Source organism: Pararge aegeria, chromosome Z (genome assembly GCF_905163445.1).
Source record: "Pararge aegeria chromosome Z, ilParAegt1.1, whole genome shotgun sequence".
NCBI classification, from domain to species: Eukaryota; Metazoa; Arthropoda; class Insecta; order Lepidoptera; family Nymphalidae; genus Pararge; species Pararge aegeria.
In genome coordinates, this window is record NC_053208.1 from 15,435,933 (window position 1) to 15,458,567 (window position 22,635).

Here is a 22,635-nt window from a genome sequence, read left to right on the forward strand (position 1 = left end):
CTCTAACTTCAATCTGAACGATTTTAATAAACCTAAATCTTTTTCTCAGACACCGCTGCTGTAGTTTCGAAATAGCCTCTCAGTACTTCAGAAGTCAGCAGATTTCTGTACGCAAATATGAGAGGGTCTTGATTCTTGCACATGAACTCCAAAAAAGTGCACTTTGAAACTTACGTTTTTACATACTTACTATATAGTTTTGTCCATCACAAATGGTGGTTGCGATTAGAATTAAATAAGTAGAAAATAAAGGCCCAGATTTTAATTAAATACATTTATTAAAATTTAATTTATCTAAATTAATACCTCTTCGATTTCATGGCATCAACCCAATGTGCACTTCGTGACAATTGCCCTTTTGAATGACTAGACGAATGACAAATCTTTTGGCCAAGGTAACTGGCAGCTTTTAAAAAGATTTAGACATATATGACCTTAATGTTGCATCATTTTTGTCCTAAATAAATTAGTCCATTACATTATCTCTGTCTGTCCATTTTGACTAAATTGAATTTCTGATTTTCCGAAAGTAACATAAACATATAACTTTCAGGAACATGGACACACTCACTCATCTGCTGAAGGCTTCTCTGGGAACTGGTATCCTTGCCATGCCGAAAGCTTTTGCGAGCGCGGGAATTGTATCTGGCGTATTCTTCACCATCTTGGTTGCTGTTGTCTGCACTCACTGCTCTTATATCCTTGTAAGTATATCGAACCTTTATATTTGCACTAAGTAAATTTTTTTTTAAATTTAAAATGAAACATTTTATTTAATGCATAGATGCTTAGCAGGTAGGTTATAAAATTTATATCAGCAGATTTTCAGTTAAAAAGTTGGCTATTGGCGTACGAATGTTATGCATTGCTTATCTACGTAAATTATTCTGTTTAGATGCATGTGCTTTTATAGCTATATATACACACTTTAAACCAATGGCGTGCACCTCATACATGCACAAAAGCACTGCCTACCTAAAAACTTCTGTATAACTTGTATAGGAGGATGATTTTTCCATTGCCAATTTTCTGCATTATGCCTACCCTGGCCAACCATATGCGCGCCACTGCTTTATACCATCCCTTTGATATTCATATAAAATGGAAAATAAAGAATTATATATGTAAGTTAATATGTTATCGACATATAGTACATCAATGTTTATATAACTATCTGTATTATATAAAAGTCACGGTATTATGTTTTGCTATAAGAACTTTGTTTGAACTGTTTATTTAAATTAAATACATGCTTACGCTCTTGTAATGTTCGGCGAATTGTTTAATGTTTACCGTGTAAATTCTTAAGGAAACGATGCGATTGTTATAGAATGATATAATATAATGCAATTAGCGCCAGAACATTATATAGGTGTCTCCTTATGTTTATAACCCTTTGTTACGTAGCTTAGCATAAGTAGGTATTTAAAAGTACTTAATATATACCTGTATAGTATTATGTTATGTAAATTGTATGTATTCAGTTGCATTTGCTTTTGCGAACCACCATATATATACGACCCATAGTAGGTGCCTATTTAGGACGATATAATTGTTTTTTTTTAATTCGTAATTCGTTATTAGATTCGTAAAGCTTATACATTTATCTTGTAACGTGCGTACAAAAGTACACATGAGCTTTTTTGTAAACTTTGTCGCAAAACTGAGGTTTTGATAGCTGAAAAGCCTTACCTATATTGTGGGGGTTTAAAAAACATGTGTGCAAACACAGAGTGGTACATAACTAAATTAAAAATGGAATAGGTAATCAAAGCCCATGTGACAAATATCACATAATTTGTAATAAATATGAATATGAGGTAGTTTATAAAATTATCAGAGCTGCGACGAATTGATATACTTATACTTGGTTTAATTATGACTGGTAATGATTTTATGGAAGTGATTCTAGTCTAACCAGATGTTATATTTCCCTTTTTCCTAGATCAACTGTGCCCATGTTCTCTACAAGAAGACGCGTAAAACCACCATGAGTTTCCCTGAGGTGGGAGAGGCAGCGCTTAATAACGGACCTGAACCTGTCAGAAAATGGGCTAACATTTTTAGGTATTTATTAAAAAGAAATTGATTTTTTCAAACTTTGATGTTAGGAAATTTCTACGAATTGAAAATCGTGCAGGAACAGTTCATTTTCCCGGGGCAAAAATTATTCTATGCCTGGCTTTAGGATGCAAGCTATCACTATGCAAAATAAAACAAATTACTTAGTTTAGCTGTGCGCCGTGCAATTTAATTAGTCCTGCGACACCTTGGTTGTTTTTGCAGGATAAAAATTATCCTATGTCTAGCTCCCGAATGCAAAATACAAATCAAGGTAGATCAGTAGTTTAGCCGAGCATAGACAACAAAAAGTAGGTCCTCACTTTCACCGTAATAATATTTCGCAAAACAGTAAATGCTCTTCAACCCGCATTAAACAGTGTGGAAGATCGAATGACTTAATTCTACTCTCCTATGTGAGAGTAGTCTTGTGGCGGGCTTTTATAATAAAAAAGGAAGAAGAGATCTCATCTCAGAGAGAAGAGATTTTATGTGCAAAGAATCAGCCTGGCTGTTCAGTGTGGAAATGCAGCCAGCATTCTCGGCACCATTCCACCCGGGCATAACCTTTACGGCAATGGGTTTAGATACCTATATTTTTTACTGTAACAACATCTATAATATAGTAGGCCCTAAAAAATCCTTACTGTTATTATAAATGTGAAATTCTGATTGTTCGTCCTAACTTCATCCCCAAACTAAGCAACAGATCAACTTGATTTATGGCAAAGAGTTAGTTGAAAGGTACTTTTTTACTATGTGATTTTTAAAAAACCGTAATAAGAGCGAAAGAGTCTACAAACGAGCGAGACGAAGATCTAAAGCAACAGATATTTAGGTACTCATACCTAAGTATAACCCGTGCCAATGAAACGCAATAGTACATTTTTGAACATTTTCACATATGAATCTTTTATGGGACGGAGCCCGGGATCATGGGAAAATCCTTGTTACGCTCTGGATTGTTAAGAGTACCTCCAGAACGTCGGGAACCCAGAATAATGAGTGTAGCGGTGGGCTTAGAGGCGTCCAAAATGAAGACAGCACTATCCCAGCCTTAATAAAGTGCCTATAATTTTTATCCCTCGCAATTAGTTTTAATATCACCACAACATATATAACTGATAGAGTAAAGTTTTGGAGATAAGTTTTTGAGGAAAATTTCAATAATAATCTGTCATATTGAAAGAGTCATCTGACCGAGATTGCAAAATTCAAATTAGGTACGTGAGAAAGCCTCCTCTCAGATCAAGCCATCATTGGTCAATAGCAGCATTTACTTCCGATGCAATTGTTTCTTAACTCAAATTAGGCAGTGAATTACAGTACAAACCCTTTAAGCCTTTTGAATGCTGGAACAAACGTTACCATTACTTTTAGATAAAAGGTTTTGCAATAAGGCATTGTCGAGCGATTGATCAGAAACACTTAATCCAGTCCGACTCAACATTAGAACTGCATATATAGTGCTGTCGAAGCTCGATTCTAGTAAACAATTTTATCAATCTCCGGTAATAATGTCATCCAACATTTTAAGCAAACTGTAGATGTCTATTTTATTAAATAATTTGTTGCGGTTTTTATATCTGATTTACGTACGTAAACTGCAGGAGCCAAGTCTGGTATTATACGGCCAGAATAATTAATTTCCTTAACGTCCACACAAGAATTCAATGAGAGATAATATAAGTGACTATATTTTATTATTGCAGAATCTTTATCCTCGTGAGTCTGTTCATAACGTACTTCGGTACGTGCTCCGTTTACACCGTCATCATCGCCAAAAACATAATGCAGGTGAGCTAATGCAGAGATTTATAATTACAAAATCGCCCGCGCATTGTTAGTTTGTCTTCAAATCAGGAACGTTACAGGTTCGAACCTCCTAATTGCCAAGTGTGGGAATTTCTACCCACGATTACTTTTGTCTAAACAGCGCCATCTAGGTACAATAGTGGAAAACAATATTGACACTAGATGGCGCTCCTTTTATACCATCCAATTACTATAACAGCCTTACGTTAGTACATACATAAAAAACTTGGGTAAAAAATCTCACACTTGACCCACAGTTTAACGTACGCCTACTTAGTACGTATTCTGCTGGAAAAGGTTTCAGTAAGTTAGCAAGCATTGCGGATACCCAATTCATAGACTTGTCAATGCAAATATTGACGACCTCCCTAGGTAAGCACTGTGGTTTTAACCCGGGACGGGTTCGATTCCCGGCAAGTACAATTTGGGAAATCATATTTTTTAAATTTTCCCTGGTCTGGGCTGATAAGGTTTCGGCCGTGGCTAGTTACCACCTTACCGACAAAAACGTGGATCTAAGCGATTAAGCGTTCCGGTAAGATGTCGCTTAAAAACCGATCAGGCCTATGGATAAATGTAACTGCTATACTCCCTAACAGGTTAGCCCGCTACATCACTTACCACCAGGCGAAATTACAGTCTAAAGCTAACTTGTAGTGGAATACAAAGAAAAGAAAGTAGGTAGTAAGTAGTAATAACACCTTTCAAGGTCTCATATAAATTTATGGATAAACCTCTTGCACTCCCAGTGGCCAAAGATTTCAGGTAATATTTTTGCTAGGAAGGTTTAATCATCATCATCATTCGCAGCTCAAAGGAGATAAAGTTTTAAAGCTTATACCCACCACGTTGCTCCAATGCGGGTAGGTGGGCGATATTGCGATATTGGCGGGTTGATACCAGAACAGAACAAAATAAAATTCCTAACAATTTTAATACAATGTATTTTTTTACGGCGCGCGGAGCCCACGCCTTATTGAAATAGATAGACAATTAGTTAGGCGGACAGGCACAAAAAATAAAACATTTACTGTTTTCATTAAAAAAAATATATCAAATAGTTTATCAAAGAACTAAGAAAAAACAAAAAAATCAAGGCGGTGGTATTAAATTTTTATTGTTGGTGTTTTTTATAGTACAGAAGTGGGGAGGCCTTCCCGCGGCCTGCTGTAGGCAATTACGTTTTAAAAAATCTGAATTCTCATGTTTTAAGTACGTTTGTTTGTCCAACAGGTGGCTCACTTCTACATGCCGGACCTTAAGAATAACCTCGAAATAAGAATATTCATCCTCTTTCTGCTGATACCTCTAATTTTTATGGTTTGGATCAGAAATCTGAAGTACTTGGCACCAGTCTCCATGATTGCTAACTTCTTCATGGCTCTCGGCCTTGGAATAACGTTTTACTTCTTGGTGGGCACCGAAAAACTCAGTTTTGATAAGGTGACCGCGGTAAAACCTTATAGGGAATGGCCTGAATTCTTCTCCCTTACTATCTTTGCGATAGAAGCTATCGGTGTGGTGATGCCATTGGAAAACTCCATGAAAACTCCTCGCTCCATGCTGGGGATTTGCGGGGTGCTGAATAAGGGAATGTCAGGCGTGACTCTGGTATATATTCTTCTGGGATTCCTTGGATATTTAAGATACGGAGATGCTGTTGAAGATTCCATCACCCTCAACTTGGTTCCCCACCCCGATGACCCGAAAATATTTGAAGTGTAAGTATTACTGTATATTTGTTACACAGAACACTTATTAAGTTATTATGTACTTTTGATAGAGTTTGTAAAGAATGCTATAGCTAGATAGCTAGCTATATCTAAAATGCAAGTTTTTACATATATAATTAATACCTCCCTGGAACAGCGAGTATAAGTGGGAGGCCCCGGGTCCGATCGACGGTAATTTGGGAACGTACAACTTCCGAATTTTCTCTGATCTCGTCTTGTGGAAGGCTTCGGCCGTGGCTAATTACCACGCTCTCGACCAAGAGGTGCCGCTAAGCCATTACGCTTTGCGACACTATGACGCGTAAAAAAATATTAGGGTTATACGTTTAAAGTTACTGCCCGACCCCTAACTGGTTAGCCCGTTACCGTTGATTGATCTTGCAGTGGAATAAAAGAAAAACATGTTGTTCTTAAACATTGATGAATCTATCTTAAAGATTGCTCCAATAAAACTTTTAAAATTAATATTCACGTACAGGAATCGTCCAGTTGCTCTTTTATTATAAGTATGTATGAGTGAAACGTTGAAGTCCTGTTACCTGAAAAACTTACCAATGAACATTGTTTTACAGGCTCGCACAGATCGTCAAAGTCGCCATTGCTATTGCAGTGTATTGCACGTTCGGCCTCCAGTTCTTCGTTTGCGTCGAAATCATGTGGAATTGCATAAAAGACAAGTTCACCGAAAGGCCAGAGCTTGCGGAATACATCATGCGGACCCTCATGGTCACTGCGTGCGTATTACTTGCTGTCGCAGTACCGACAATTGGGCCACTGATGGGAGTCATTGGCGCTTTTTGCTTTTCTATTCTCGGATTAATTGCCCCGGCATTCATCGAAGTTATTACGTTCTGGAACATTGGTTTTGGACCGTATAAGTATCTTATCTGGAAAAATGTGCTCGTTTTAGTTTTCGGTCTCTTTGCACTTGTGTTTGGAACCAAGGATGCTGTCATCAGCATTATAAATGTATACAGTTCGTAATCATGGGAACTAAAGGCATGAGGCTAGGGTTGCCAGATTTTCTATATTTTAATATTTTACGGGATATCCCAGCCTATATACATTAAAAAAAAACCCATATTTTGGATATAATAATAGGATACAGGGAAATAGGTAGGTACCCACTCGTATTTTACAACACAATTAAGGGAGGTTTTTGATAAACTTTCCAAGCTTCTACAAAAAAATAGTACAATTGAATTTGCGTTTGTAAACTTTGGATATTTGTTTTTGAAGAGTATTTCTATACAAGACATAATATTTTGCCACATCAAAAGCGTGGTATATATCATTATCTTCGACCTTTATTTATGTTTTTCTATAAATAAGCTGCATTATTTACTTGGAAAATGCAAATATTTGGCCATAAAATGGCTTTAGCGCGTCGAATTTAAAATTTAGTTTTTTACAATTCCTAATATTATATGTATAGATGTAAGATATTCATTTACGATAATTTTATATATATAGTACTTATATCTATACTAGGAAGACCCGTTCTATATATTTTTTATAACTTTTATACCTTAATTAAAAATACCTTCGGTAAAAAAATCTCAACCTTGTATTTTAATGCTGATTTTACCCTTTATCATAATATGGCGGACGGCAACCCTAAGTGCGTGTGCGATACTATAGTGTGATAGATAGTAAGTACACAACGATGCTTCTTATAAGAACATAAGTATACTTAAGTTAAATTTAAATTTTGTTAGATTAATCCTGCAATGACCGTGATGCTATAGTTTCATATTAATAATGACAATGCTGTTTTGAAGTGGTGCTATTATTATATTTTTATCAATAAATAGTAGATATAATATCTCTGCCGTATGAAATATTATCTATGAAAAAATTAAAGAACTTGTTTGCTACGCTAAGGCGCTGTGCAAACGTAGACACATTCAGCGGTTGACTTGGGACATCGAAACCGGCAACTAGATTCAGAAGCAAATTAAACATAAAATTTGGACTGGACTTAATTTTAATTTCAAATCAAAGCCAAATAAAGTCTAGTGATCGCTATAAAAGTAGAAGACCGAATACAAGCAAGGTGCCTTATGTATCTACTTATAGAAGATTTTTTAAACTATGCAATGGTGCCAGATCTGTTGTTCACAAATTCATAAAATAAATTGACGAGTAGGAGCCTTCATGCCTTTCGTTACGCTTCTTGTAGAAAGGGTTGTTCTTTTTTTTGACTTGTTAGTTCAGTTATGTATGTACAGCAGATTTAGCACTAATTTGAATAAAATACATGAGTTTTGTATCAACTTGCTCATATGCAGTTTTTGCCACTTTTGGCCACTTTTTAGTCTACGGTCGATGTTTCGAGAAGACATAGAGCCGGCATCTATCGGGTGCTATCCTGTGTCGAGCAAAATGTCTTTACGTCTGTGCTGCGATTAAGCGAGTATTCTGCGACGCAAGCCCAGCAGCGTAGATTTAATTTTATATCGTATAATCAAATAAGGATTTATTCTCGTCCCGTAGGTATGTATATGTGTATCTGTTTAATGAGCAGGCACCCTCCAGGTACCTACTCATCTATTTCTGCGTCATGCTAATTCTATACCTACATATTATCCGGGTAAACTTCGCCTCAGCATATGCCCAGCCCAAGTTTAATAAAGTAGATACCTACTTAATATTTAAATATAAAATTTCAATTGCATTCCCAAATGGCGTGATGTGTTGACAGTTTTGAAAGCTGTATGTCGATTGTTTGTAGTCACAAGTGTGGAAACATGCAAATAGGTTCGTTCGTTTTTGCGGTTAACCCGTTAAAGGTATAAAAACAGGCACAATGGCATTTATAATATTTGTGTGGATATGTAATGTGGAGTATTAATTAGAGATGTTAGGAATCACTTTATAAAAAAAAAAAACTTCAAAAAAATTATCTGTTTGTGTAAGTCAATGATTCATGATTTTACAGGTGCATTTTGGTCTGGCATAGAAAACTACTTTACAGACAATCCCCCGGACTTTGGAATTGATAGGGCCTTCACCCGGCTAACGTTCGATATTATTTTTAATTTTATACCTACCTTATATATGGCTTATGAATTGTTTTTTTGTGCAAAAACACATTTGTTTATTTATATTCACTCCGGCGAACAGTATACTTAGTGGTGACAACCATTGCAATTTGTTTAACAAAGAAAATGTATTTACTCAGCTGGAATACATACATTTTCTTTGTTAGACAAAAAGGAAAAATACTGAACTATTCGAAATCAATCAATCATTCCTAATAATAAAAAAGAAACAGAGTAGAAATCGGAATAAAAATAATAAAAAGTAATATTCAAGTACATTTTCTTTTAAATAAGACCGACAGAAACTATATGATTGAAAACCCTCAAAAGGGGGTAGCCCTTACGTACGTTCAGAGTTATTTTTAATAAATAGTACAAAAAATGCAATTGTTTACATAGTAAACGACAATGATGACCTCAAAAGACCTTTTCTAAATTAAACTCGGTACAGTGCTTAGTTTTTAAGATTAAATATTGTTGAATATATTTATGCCCAATGCACTTTTGTAAAGTGCAAGGCAAAAACAACAGAAATTGTTTTCGAACAAACACATTTTATTATTCAAGTAGGTACCTAGGTTAATGTATGCAGTATGAAGGTTATATATAAACACAATTTTTATAATAATTTTATTTTATTATGTTACAGAAAACAATGAATAAGACGAAATTATGAAAGCAGCTGTTACTCGTTAATTTAGGAACGAATTTAAAATCGAGCACGATGAGTTGTGATATACCTAGTATAAAGAAATATGTAAAGCGAGTTCTTGTATTTTGTACCAACACTATTTACAGTTTGTAGAACCAATTGGTTAAAATCGGATTACTGTATTTGTTGATATAATGTAATATAAAGTTCGTAAACTTTTATTAGCACATTGGTGACCCCAAAAAATAGGTCATTCAACAATATCATATATTTCTTTCTAGTTTGCGCCAAAGCTAAATATTATGTTATGATATAGAGTTTATACTTTATAGCTCCTTTTAATAAATATTAAGTATCTCCGAATTCATATAGGTAAGGTATCGTTAATAAACCTACTTCTATCTATCTTACTAGATGCGATGAAATTGTACGAAATATTTCATTATTTGGAATGCACATATAAACAAATTTGTATCTTACATATGTATTTTTTTGCATAAGCAATAAACTTTAAATGTAGACTGGAATTTCTGGGAATCATAGAATTTAGTTGACATTATAATTAGACAATTTTAAATGCAATATTTCATCTGAAAGTTTACGAACTGTGACCAAAATGTTTTGTGCCTTCATATTGAAGTATTTTATTTAGCTTTTAGATATTATTATACAACTGGTATGTACGGTTTTTTTTATGGTAGTATTATTTTATGTTGTTGTAATATCTTGTTGATATTACAACATCATTGTATAAAGCCGATAAGTTCCTATATTCTAAAATAATAATTTATGAAATATTATTTTATGCGGAGTCCCTTTTTTCCATTGATTAATTTGATTGAAAATGTATAACCAAAATTGTATTGTCTCCAATAGTTTTACAAAATAAAAAACATCCACCGAAATCGTCTTTCATTAACCGACTTCCAAACGAAGGAGGTTCTAACTAACCTTATCCCAACCAGTAGGATCAGGGGAATGGTGAGGGGGAATCTTGGTAGGGACAAGAGGAACAGCCCATTATAATTAGGTTTGGTGCTCCTAACCATATTTCGTTTGACATTACTGACATTCCATGGCGTCTCTAGGTTCAGACTTAACAGTGATTTAAGCGAGTTTTGATCTTATGGTGATATATTATTTAAAGTAGGTTCAATATTTTAGCATGGCGCCTGGCTTGCCTACTGTCCGTTATTTATATCAGTTTATTTTCAAAATAGTGGCCACATCGAAACGTGTAGATCATTAGCATTAGAATCAATACAATAAAAACTATACATAAGACCAAAATCGAGTCAGGTTTTTCATGAAAAGTTTTTGAGTGAAAAAACTCAAAACTACGAATTGGCCCCAAAATATTGTTTTAAGCAAAAAAATAAGCTATCCAATGCTTACATATGTTAGTTTTTTTTTTTGTAACAGCTTTTGTAAATCTAGACTTAAATGTACGAAAAACCGGCTGATTTTATTCTTTTTTTTCTTACCCTAAGGATAATAAAAATTCATACATATTGAATTCTTATTTATTTTGAACAGTGTCTATGATTGCTATTATTTCAAGGAAAGCTCACTAAATACTTTAAAATACTCGCAAGCTTAACAAACAATATCTTTTCATGTGGATAAGTTTTGTAAAACATAGTTCAAAATGCCTTGAATATGTTACAAGAAATTTACAAATGTAATTCTAAAAAAACTAAATTAAAACATACGACTTATACGTGTAGGTATAAAAAATAAATTAGTATTACTCGGCGTACAGATAAAAGAATGGGATTACATATTTCTAAGATTCCTAAGACGATTTAAATCTGGTTTAAAAACCAAGAATCTCAAATACATGGATTTTCTTTGGAATCTTTGTTTTTCAAACTGTGATCACTCGATTGTTTGCCATTCATTATCCTACTTTTATCTGCACAATTATCATAAAATTCATGAAAAGCTCAGTAAATATAACTAATCATTTATACATATACAAAAAAAGTATAACTATATAACTTAACATACCACTAGGTTACTATGCATCTTTAATCGTCACAAATGTATGCAAACAGATCATTCAAAGTATACCTAGTTCTTTAAAAACCGTAAAAATAAAGCTATTCATTAGATTTCATTATTATTCATTCGTAGATTCTAATTTCAATACATACGAAATGAAAACACTAGGATATAAATATTTCGTACAAGTCTCCTCACATTAGCACACTGCGTCGTTTTTGGTGAAAGGTGGATGACATACGGGTCCGAAACGTGGTCGCTATGGGGCTAATATAAAGCTCTGGAAACACTCATCGTGTAGCGGTCGATGGAGAGAGCTTAATATGCTTCTTTGTTTTATATATATAACTGTCGGAACAAGTAGATGGAATACCTGATGGTTTTTGAACAGAGCTATAAACACTTCGCAGGGCATGCAAAAACATGCCCTACGAAGTCCTGTCTGAGTCCATCAACCTTAGGCGTACGTGTTAAGCCTCTTGTGCCCGTAATTACACCGGCAATCACGCCTTCCGGACCCAAATTCTCCTTGTGGGCACAAATAAACATGGCGTTAAATCTTCTCCGGACAGTCCCTAAAATGCTCTCATCATCATTACATGAAGTAATGAAGTAATGATGATGAGAAATTCATAAAAAGGGTTGATCAGTAGAAGACTCAGATTTACTTTACTGTACTTGCAATGAGTGAGCACATAGCTTCAAGGACTGATGTACTTGTAGCTAGAATGACGACCACGTAAGGGAAGCCGCAGCGTTCATCAACCTCAACGGGGAGATGACACCAAAAAGTCACAAAAAGTCGCTGAACAAAAGCGACACAAAACCATGAAGTGTAAACGTAGAAAACACTTTATATCCTTCTGCCGCCTTAGTCAAGATTTGCTTGCTCGCAATCGACGAGTAGTTTCCAAGTATGTACGTACTATGTATAGTGTTGCCCAAATTCAGTCTTGGTCTTGCAGTCTTGGTCTTGTTCTTGCGTTTTTGCAAGACCAAGACCAAGAACAAGACCGCGTATTTTTAGCAAGACCAAGACCAAGACTGACCGTGCAAGACTTGAGCAAGAACAAGACATAGCCTGCAAGACTCTTGCGTCTTGCAGCTAGGACTTAGCGCTATTTCACGGAGTAGTTAGGTGTAACAGTTCGGTGTATAGGTAGGTAGGTACGCTTAGGAATTCTATGAGACGCAAAAAACTATATCAAAGAATATGAAAAACTGGACCTATGCGCATTACGACTAATACCATAAACATAGCGAATAAAAAAATATCTATTAAAATCAAACTGAGTGCATGCATAGTTATGTTTTAACCATCGGCACTTTGATAATGCGGCATCAAAGGTTTTGTACTTACTTCTCAAAGAAATTTGCCGCTTTTCGGAAGTACATGGTTATGATACACGCGCCGGCGGCTTCTTTTGAAATCTAAAACAATCGTTGCCGCCGCGCCGAAATCATAACATTTGACACTATTCATGCAAAATAATTTCGAATTTTAAGAGTACCTACAGGTGTTCCAAAGAATAAATAAGTTTCAGATTGGTGATTTTAGATTGGTGGAGGACGCATGAGACAGAGTATCCGATTTTATCGAAAATGGCCCGTGATTTTCTCTCAATACCTGCAACTTCAGTACCTGCTGAGAGGTTATTTTCTAAAGCATCATTAGTAATTAGAAAACATAGAAATAGGTTAAGTGATGAGTCAGCCAGATGGTTACTTTGTATTAATTCTTGGTCAAAAGAATTGATATAAAGTATCATAACCTAATGATAAAGCTGTTGATTTGTGTTGTATTTTATTTTTTTTTCAAATAAATGATAAATCGTAAAACTCTTTTATTAAATTTCTTATAAGTTGAGGGTTCAATCTCTTTCTAGACAGATAAGTATTGTTCTTTAAAATACAGTCAAGTTATTGTAATGAATTTGTTTTTTTACATGTTTTAGCAAATGTAAGCTTATAAATCATAAATGTTTATTAAGAAACAGTTACTTCCATGGAAAACGACATATAGGTCAGTTGATTTTTCGAATTTCTTATCAAATCTTCAGTTATTTATTAATCTGCTTGATCTTTACTATGGCTTTGTTAATTCAAGCTCACAATGTTCCAATTCTAATACGTTTTTCTAAGATTTAAAGTAAACTTTAATAAATAGTAATAGACTAATAGGTAATTGCAAGACTTGCAAGACTCTTGCTGCAAGACCAAGACCAAGACCAAGACTGGGAGCGCAAGACCAAGACCAAGACCAAGACCAGGTGTATTGGCGCAAGACCAAGACCAAGACTGGCTAAGTCTCGTCTTGTTCTTGCATTTGGGCAACACTAACTATGTATCGTCAAAATAATGGTCTTAATGTGACTATTTTTAGAGTTTTAGAAACGTTTTACCAAAAGCGCGAGCTGAAGAATTGCATCAAGTTTACTCTGATGCTCAAGTATTTTCATACTCGAAAACGACTCCTGGATGCCTCGAGCGAGCTATTTTTGTGTTAAAGATACAGATGGACGTAAAGTGTTCAAGCACTTCATGGTTTTGTGTCGTTTGCGTCCAGCAACTTTCTGTGAATTTTGACAAAACGAGCACTGTCACTGTGAAAGAATTATGACTGCCTTTTCCCTGACGTGCCATCTCATGGCACGTAATTCAAGATGATTTATGCTAGATCGTAGAAGGCACGAGCGAACGAAGCACGGGTCCAGTACTTCACAAACATTTTATATGCATCCCTGAGTGACAGCTTGTATTTCGGGAAATGCTCGGCCTGCACTGCTATATGATTGTAGTATAAATCAACCCGTAACGTGGTTAAGATGTCAAAAGGACACTAACGGAGTGAGATTTCGTGAGCTTTTAGTGAGACTTGCTTGAATAGGCATGAGCTATGAACAACAGTAACATCAAAATTTTAAAACTTTTGTAATATATTAAAAGAATTCCAATCTCTATTATAATCCTTTCCTACTAATTTAAATCACCGTCCGTAGATAAAAAGGCCATCCATATATATACCATTATGATACGCAATTAAATACATTTCTGCTATGGGTCCTTCCATAAATTAAGTCAGAGGTCTTTCATGACTTTAAATACCTCATCAGCTGGTAGTCACTATCATATTTTGTGTGACGCTACACAAAATATGCTCATTCATTATAAGTCAACCTAAAGAACGCCATCTACTGAAAGCAATCCGAAGTTTTTGGGATTGTCTAAATTCACTTTTTCTTAAACCCCAAGTTAACAACAAAAAAATTCAAATCAGTTCAGCCATTTTTGAGGGTAGTGAGAGCACTATCCTTTACCGTGTGCATAATTTATGGATAGCCCCTAACTCGATTGTACCTACGCGAGTCTAAAGTAAACTAAAATGACATTACGAAATGGATGGCACTAATTACACAAGTAGGTTTGTCAATTTAGTTTACTTCAGATACTTGACTTTAGAGGACCGTCTCTACAAAGGAAGCCGGTTGGTGACCGAGCCGGTCTAATTCGGCCACACATAATGATATCATGATAAGACCCTCGTGTACGACCGATAGCACAAACATATTTATAGATATTTCATGTAGGTAGAGTCCAAATTGAACAAATGCTAGTTCAAAAACCGTACGAGCAGTTTTAAAAATAAATGAAATTTAGTACTCCATTCGATTTTACGTTTAAGCTTAATCGAAATCGTTTATATTATAGTTATTAAGGGTGAATTTAAATGAGCCTCTGCTTCGCGTCAATAGCGCGTCAAGTGTAGCTCGATTATGTTAAAACTTCTAGCACATTACTTATTAAATTAAAAAAAAACCATAACTCACCCAATGACAAGCTAATGCCCTTTTCCGCAAAAGCTTTTAGGGATTGTTTAAATTTTTAAGAGCCGTGCTGCTGTTGCTCCGAAATAAGGTAGATTTAAACGCACCCCTAGTAAAAAGATAAATCATTATGATTAATTAAAGTTATAGTAGGTACCGGTAAGTTATATTCAACACTTGCCCATATATTTAAGACAAGAAAGGGCCGTAAGCCTGCCGCGATGGACTCTTTAGCTTAAAACGATCCTCTGTTTTCTCTTATAATCGTAGTGATTATAAGAAAAAATAAAACGAGTATATCAACCCCGAATAATATCAGTTTAACGTTTTTTTTTATTAATTTTAACTTGGGAGGAAATTTCTAAATGAATATTTAAATATGTCGAATGTTGTAGATACTTAAAAAATAATTGATGAATATCTTACATATATATTCTACACGCCAAAGCCTGCGGCTTTCATTATGTATATGTACCTACGCAAAGATGCCGTCTCCTAGCTAGATCCTCTTTAGGCCGGATTCTAGTTTAAAAAAAAATCATTGATAAGAAGTATATATATTAACTGTATGCGATACAATAGACATACAAAATCCAAACTAAGAAGCAATCTACTCGTGGTGCAATAACATCTCACCAGGTAATTCGCAATTTCAGGTCACTGTAAATTGAGTCGCGTTCTGCTCATGCAACTTTTACGTTAATGTCCGTTCAACTTTAGTAGACAATCAGTGACTGTAATTATTTTAATTTTGTACTTCAAAACTAAATTGGACGGAAATCTAACCTCCACATGTAAATTTATGTAAATTTTTCTAATGTCGATTTATGCCATTTATAACCATTAAATGTCTCAACTTGACAACTCGACATATTCACGGGAAAATTCAAAATCCGTAGTAATTAAAATTTACTAACATAATCGTTATAATTAATGGCACTGTCCACCAATCCGCACTTGGCCAGCATGGTGGACCACGGCCTAAACCCTTCTCACTGAGAGGAGACCCAATTTATTTATTAGTGACCGATAAAATATTCATTGTGTGGGTAGGTTCACCACTCATTAAATTAATAATAGGTACCTACTTTAAAACCCAAAATATTTCATAAATCATTATAATATTTACATGCATGAGCATGGCTTTGTACTTGTATAAGCTATTTAATGTAAACTTGTAGTACCCATTCAAGAAGCGGAACTAAGTATGGCCACAGAATTAACAACATGCAGAAACCGCGTACACGACTAATATTGAGGCATCAAAAACCAATCCACGTTATTAGTGTTTCTCGAAATGGCGGTTAATCACTCCATTCTATTTAGCAGTAAACAGTAATTATTTTACCTCTCATGTTCTAAACGTTTACCATAAAATGGGGAAAATGTGAAAAGTTTGTGAGATGATGCTAGATCATTCTGCGGGTGTAGTCAGACGCGCGCGGGACGTTTTCACTGTTTTTGGACACACTGCACTTAATGCAATAATGTAGAACGAGGGCTCTGTATGTTCTTTTTTCTACGAGTTTTGTATATTTATTTATCTTGACACTTTTCTGACAGTTGCTTGCGAGGTCGTACAGTCCATTCCGCAGAATTATTTTACCATCATACCATATTTTAATTTAGTCATCATAATATTAATTTTGTTTGTCAAGTATTACAATTCATTTATTTAATATTAGTGTCGCAATTAATTTATTACAATTAATAAATAAATAATAAATAAATAAATTACGCTAATCATACAGCTAAAATAACTGAACGAAGGTGATATTACCCCCAACCCCAACGAGGTGGACAGACGACATTAAGTGCGTCGCAGGTAGCCGCTGGATCCAAGCGGTACAAAACCGTGGAATTTGGAACTCCCTACATAAGACATACGTCCAGCAGTGGGCGTCTATCGGTTTATATGATGTTGATGATAAGCTAAAAATGTTCATTTTAGGGCCGTTCTTTATTAATTCTTATTCATTGGTACGAAAAGACAAACAAATTAACGAAAGCTAAACGCCTCATCACACGTTGCCGGAATTCAATTTCTTTTTCAAATTTCTTTTTCAATTCTTTTTCAAATTCAAATTCTTAAGCGAATTAAATAACGAATGCTTGCCGCTTACTTTAAATCTTGTGATTCTTATTCTATTGTTTACAACAACGGAATTTTTCTCAGTTTGATCAGACGTTAAAGATGTCAGCATTTATAGTAAACGAAATCTAACTTCAAGCCAAGGTAGACCATGCAATATAAATACATGACACAACCTACAATCCAGCTATATAATAGGCTAATATAAGAACCGAATGTCTTTTAAAAATATGGACCCTGAATTAAATTATGAACAAATGTACTAATACATTATTTAAAAAATTATCATTATATGTGTAAAAAACAAATCAAAAATGTTTAAAAAAAACCTAAATATTTTTAAAATGCCAATAACTGTATCGTTGTTTCATGTTTCCCTTAATGTATAATACATTAACAAGAAGTAATACAATTTAAAAACTATAATATTTCATAGTACAGTTTATAAATATTAAATTATATTAGTGTGTGTATGTGTTAATTACGCAAAATTTAACTTATAAATAAATTTATATGTTAAAATCATGTAATAAATAGGTATAGAGGAATAAACATGGCAGCGTAGGAAAACAACAAAACTTGTTTTTTTTACATCCATAATTTTAGAGCTACAGAATTGAATGCAAATGAATATAAACTGTATCTGAAGAATACTATTTGGACGCTAAAAATAAAACAAATACTATTATTTTTACAAAAGCTAATAAATACATAATCATAAAAAACTAAAATGTATATTTACGATTGTACTAAATATTGATACCAATAACGTTATCTATTTTGTACAAAAATAAATGTTCTAGTAGATATTGTTATACGTATTTATGAAATTCAATAATTATTTTAATCACAAATTACATTGCATAAACAAAACATTCATATATACATAATTTTCTAATATATATATTGAAATCATTAAATATTCATACTATATTATTTTAAAACGGCAGTGGACATTTATAATAAAATCTATACTAACGATGATCTAAAAACGAAATACATTGTATATGCATTCGTTGATAATAATAATACTTAGATCATTTCAAATAATATTGACTGTATTATTTATCTAGGACAGTATGGCAAATTCTTTAACCAAAGAGATATCCAAAGGAGACCGAAGAAGCTATCAGGTCATTAAGTCAAATTGCATTCCCTTTAAACATCGTCTTTTGATTTCTTAGTGGCCTCCCTCTCATAGGAGGCATTTGGAGTTTAGACCATCTAGACTGTTGGACACCGCGCGGCGGTCGGCCTGTCTATGCGATGCTTTCTGGCAACCGTACCAATACAGCGTTCTACCGTTACCGTACCGTTCTACGTTCTAACGTTTATAGAGTAAACGCCGCTGCGGCATTTGATGGCATGATGGATTGGAATTTAATGGCATGGTGATTCCATCGACACGACAATCACTTGTGGAGGAGCAACCTAACGATCCAATCTTAAGTAAGAATATGAGACCACAAACTGTGAGCGCCAGACGATCACTTTCAGTTATAATATTCCCGTATACAATTTGTATCGAATGTTATTTCTTCCACACTTAATAAATTATGAATAATTTACTACTTCCACACCATTAGAGCCATACTATTTTGCCACATTCTGACATTTGAAAGATGCTGCCCGTAGAAGTGTGAAAAAACGCTACATAACTATTACGACATTACTCCGAATTCATCAATCCTTATTAATGACAGACATGACGTTTCAAAAGTGCTTATATTAGGCCTACTTGAAATAAATGAATTTGGAATTTTTTGAATTTTGAATGAATTCGGAATAATAGTTCGACTTATATAAATATAAAATAAGGTTCTCTATGCCATACGGTCTTAGGTAAATAAAGCACTCTGTATACTTATTTTATTTTGGGAGTTTTTACTCTTACCTACTAAAAATATCTGAGAAACCTGAGATATAAATTCGAACTATGCTCATTGCAATTTTTAATGTAATTCTTCTAATTCAAAGCAATAAGTAGTCCAAAATCACAGAATAATTATTCTAATATCAGGGGTTCCTTTTATTCGGAATTCAGTGGAATATAGTCTTGTTAATTTAAGATATACTGAATGATACAAACATTATGGACTAGGAAAAACATCCCACGGTTAAACGATGAAACAAACGAGAGTAATTCCCTTTCAAAGTCAAACAATAATACTTTCAAAATCAAATGATGCAACGTTCGGAATTTAAGCGCATCACAGCATATAATGCGTTTCAAATAAAATAGAAATGCGATTCCAGCGGTTAAAGATGGTGGATTAACCGCCATCTTTAACCGCATTGGACGACAACTTCATGTAGACATCAGCAAAAATAAATTAAAATAAAAAACCGGAAATAGAATTAAAATAAAATATCTGGGATACTAGAACTCTATTGCTTATATCCACAAGCATTACGTGAAAGTTCACTATAAAATGTGTAAAAATAACAATACAAAATGGTGCCTCATGCCTTAGTTAACGTGACATCGGAATCGATTATTATCAGAATCCAGTAATGGCATCAAACTTTATTTTATTTATTTGAATGATTTTTATTTAACCATATTATTTTTTGGTATTTCTGCTAACTTTACTTCTAGTTCGGTATCAGTGTGAAGTTAGTAACAAATACAGTCCTATTCTTTTTATTTGAAACTTTTACAAATTGAACCAAGTTTTAAAACAAAATATTTTTCTCAATAGTGATAACCTTGCCAACACATAATATTAAATAATTTAAAATATAATATAAAATAAAATGATATAAGTTATTGTTCAATACATTAGTTTAAATATCAATACAATTTATGGTGGAATTTTCAAAGATATTTAAGTTCGGTGTCAATGATAGAGGAAAGTATGTCTACTCATGTTATTTCATAAATACCAAATAAATCACCAAAATTCTTCTTTTAATTTTTAAAGACTTGCGTCATTGCATAATAACAGCTTTTAAAATGATCATATTTTATAAACACATTAAACATTGGATTGATGAACACAATTAAGTATTGTGGTTACAATGTCCTATTATCAACACATACAAGAAATTACTGACAGGTAGCAGGTAGGTACTTACATCGACATTTGGAATATTTTCTAGGCTTGAATGTGGGTACGTATTTAAATAAGCAATTGGAATATAAAGGCAACTAGAAATATTTCTATATCTACCTATATTTATTGAATTTATATTATTGCATTTCTCACTGTAAGTTTTGTTTAATAAACACAATTGAGTTTGTGACGGCACTTTGATAATAACATTAATTCATTAATCATTATTAATATATTATTAACAGCTAATATGGGGTACATACTCGTAATTAATATTAGTACATATTATAATCATTTTAATTCTATCCGAAGTTCTTCTAGTTTAGGCTAATGTAAATACCATATTCTAAAACTAGCTTTTAGCCCAATCCTATATTTCATGATCATGCATTAGGACCACGAATATAAGTTACGTAGGCAATATGCTTTCTATAGAAATGGGGAAAATAAAAAAAATATTTGACTGTTGAACCAGTTATTAATCATACATACGAAAACCTTGTTTAGTTTAGCTAGTTTTTTAAATATTTTTACCCAAAAAAGTAATTTTAAATATGTTTACATCATAAGCTTAGATTAAAAATTAAATTGATTAGCTGTTAAATGGATTATTATATGCGTCTAGATTTCTTTCCCGAATAGAAAGACAGTCGTCGGTTCTTAGAGTATCACCTGAAGCTGTAGTATGGCCAAAAAACACTTAGAACACCCTAAGTGACGCTTTGTTTCATGATGTGATACAAGTGTTGCCAAACAATAAAAGGACTGACGATGCTGACGCCTAAGTACTGCTAACTGCAATAACACCTCAACCCAAATAGTTGTTACAACTGCACTGATTCCCCTTGTAACTTATAAACGCGGTAACCTTGGATTAATGATTGGTACCAACTGCGCTGAAAAAGCTCTACCTAAGAACTCTCCTCATTCGCGGTAACTCAATATCAAAACATTTGCAACGACGTCGACTTGTGGGAATTTTTTATATATAAAGTCTAATATTTTAGTAACTGCTATGAAAACCTAAATATGTAGGCATACAGGGTATGCACTAAGCGGACAGGTGATGAATTTAACTTTGCTTACGCAAATAAGTTTCTTTTTAGGATAAAAAAACCCGTTGACTTTGATCCACTATATATTCAAGTGAACGTGCCCTTGCTACGGATAAAAATTTTCGCTATGAATAAATTAAAAAAAATATATACATATTTTATGATAAAAAAGAAATGCGATATAATAATAATAATCAAAATAAATCATTAAAGTGGTTTTTTTTTCATGCGTTTGCCGAGTACTGCCTTCTAATAGCGAAATAAAGAAACTTAAGGACTTTCGACACAGTTTGTGCTACTAGTGCTGGCAGAGCAATTGAGCACGAGGGTGCTAGTTCTGTCTTTAATGCCACCTTTTATTAAGCTCGATACCAGAATTTCTGAGTTACCATCTAACTTCCCTAGGTGTGCGGTGTGTGTATCTGTCTCGCTCTTAAGTTATTTTATAACCTCGGTTAATTTTTTTTGATAGTTTCTTTGAACCCACCTTCGCTCTAAATACTGACTCGAATACGCAGACTTTTTCGTAGGAAGCGCAGCTGAGACCAATGGTTAATCTAAGTGCGGTAATATACATCGAAATGCAAAAAACCGCTAATGCATAGATCTATCATTAAATTTTATCTGTTACATAAATGTTTATTCGGTGAACTATTTCTAATTTTCATGTATATCATAATGTAGATTCGTATCCTAATATTAACCTTGTATACATGTGTGCGTTTTAGTGGCAATTTCGTAACATTGATTATACCAATTCATTCATGTTCCATTCACAATCGAAATCGTTAGGATGTGGATAGGTTTTGGATAACACTTATAGCAAATTGCACACATTAAGGATTTGAAATGTATTTTTTAATTTAACTACTATAATTTCCCAAATATAATATTGTATTATATCAATCAATAATAAAATTATTGTGATGTAAGTATTAATTTTCAAAAATATTTTATTTAAATGTATATAAATATTGGAAGAAATGGGTAAAGAACCCGCTTGGTATAACTATGAGGAGTATTCATTTATAAAATTAATTATTATATAAAGATTAGCTAAGGAATAAAAAAATATTAATTGACTTTTCATTCAATGTAGAGATGTTTAATAAAAATGAGATTTCTGTATATAATCTGAGATTCTTGAAATCTATTTAGTATAACTAAAGATCATTAGAATGAGCAAGTCTTATCAAATACATTCGCAACATAATATAATACTTTTGAAAGATAATGATCTATTTAAAACTGTTCTACTGAAAATGTTTTAGAGATCTATTACTGTACAAACAAATATGA

The 22,635-nt window shown here is 33.6% G+C and overlaps 1 protein-coding gene across 1 annotated transcript in view; it reads left to right on the forward strand.

Moving 5' to 3' along the window:
* Positions 1–10,244, forward strand: part of LOC120636041 (proton-coupled amino acid transporter-like protein pathetic) — a 44,315-nt gene extending 34,071 nt beyond the window's left edge. The window contains exons 5-9 of the mRNA XM_039907299.1: positions 554–704; positions 1,946–2,067; positions 3,774–3,858; positions 5,110–5,597; positions 6,182–10,244. Coding sequence (XP_039763233.1) covers positions 554–704; positions 1,946–2,067; positions 3,774–3,858; positions 5,110–5,597; positions 6,182–6,593 — 1,258 coding nt within the window. The 3' untranslated portion in view covers positions 6,594–10,244. The remainder of the gene's footprint in view (positions 1–553; positions 705–1,945; positions 2,068–3,773; positions 3,859–5,109; positions 5,598–6,181) is intronic.
* Positions 10,245–22,635: the final 12,391 nt, after the last annotated feature.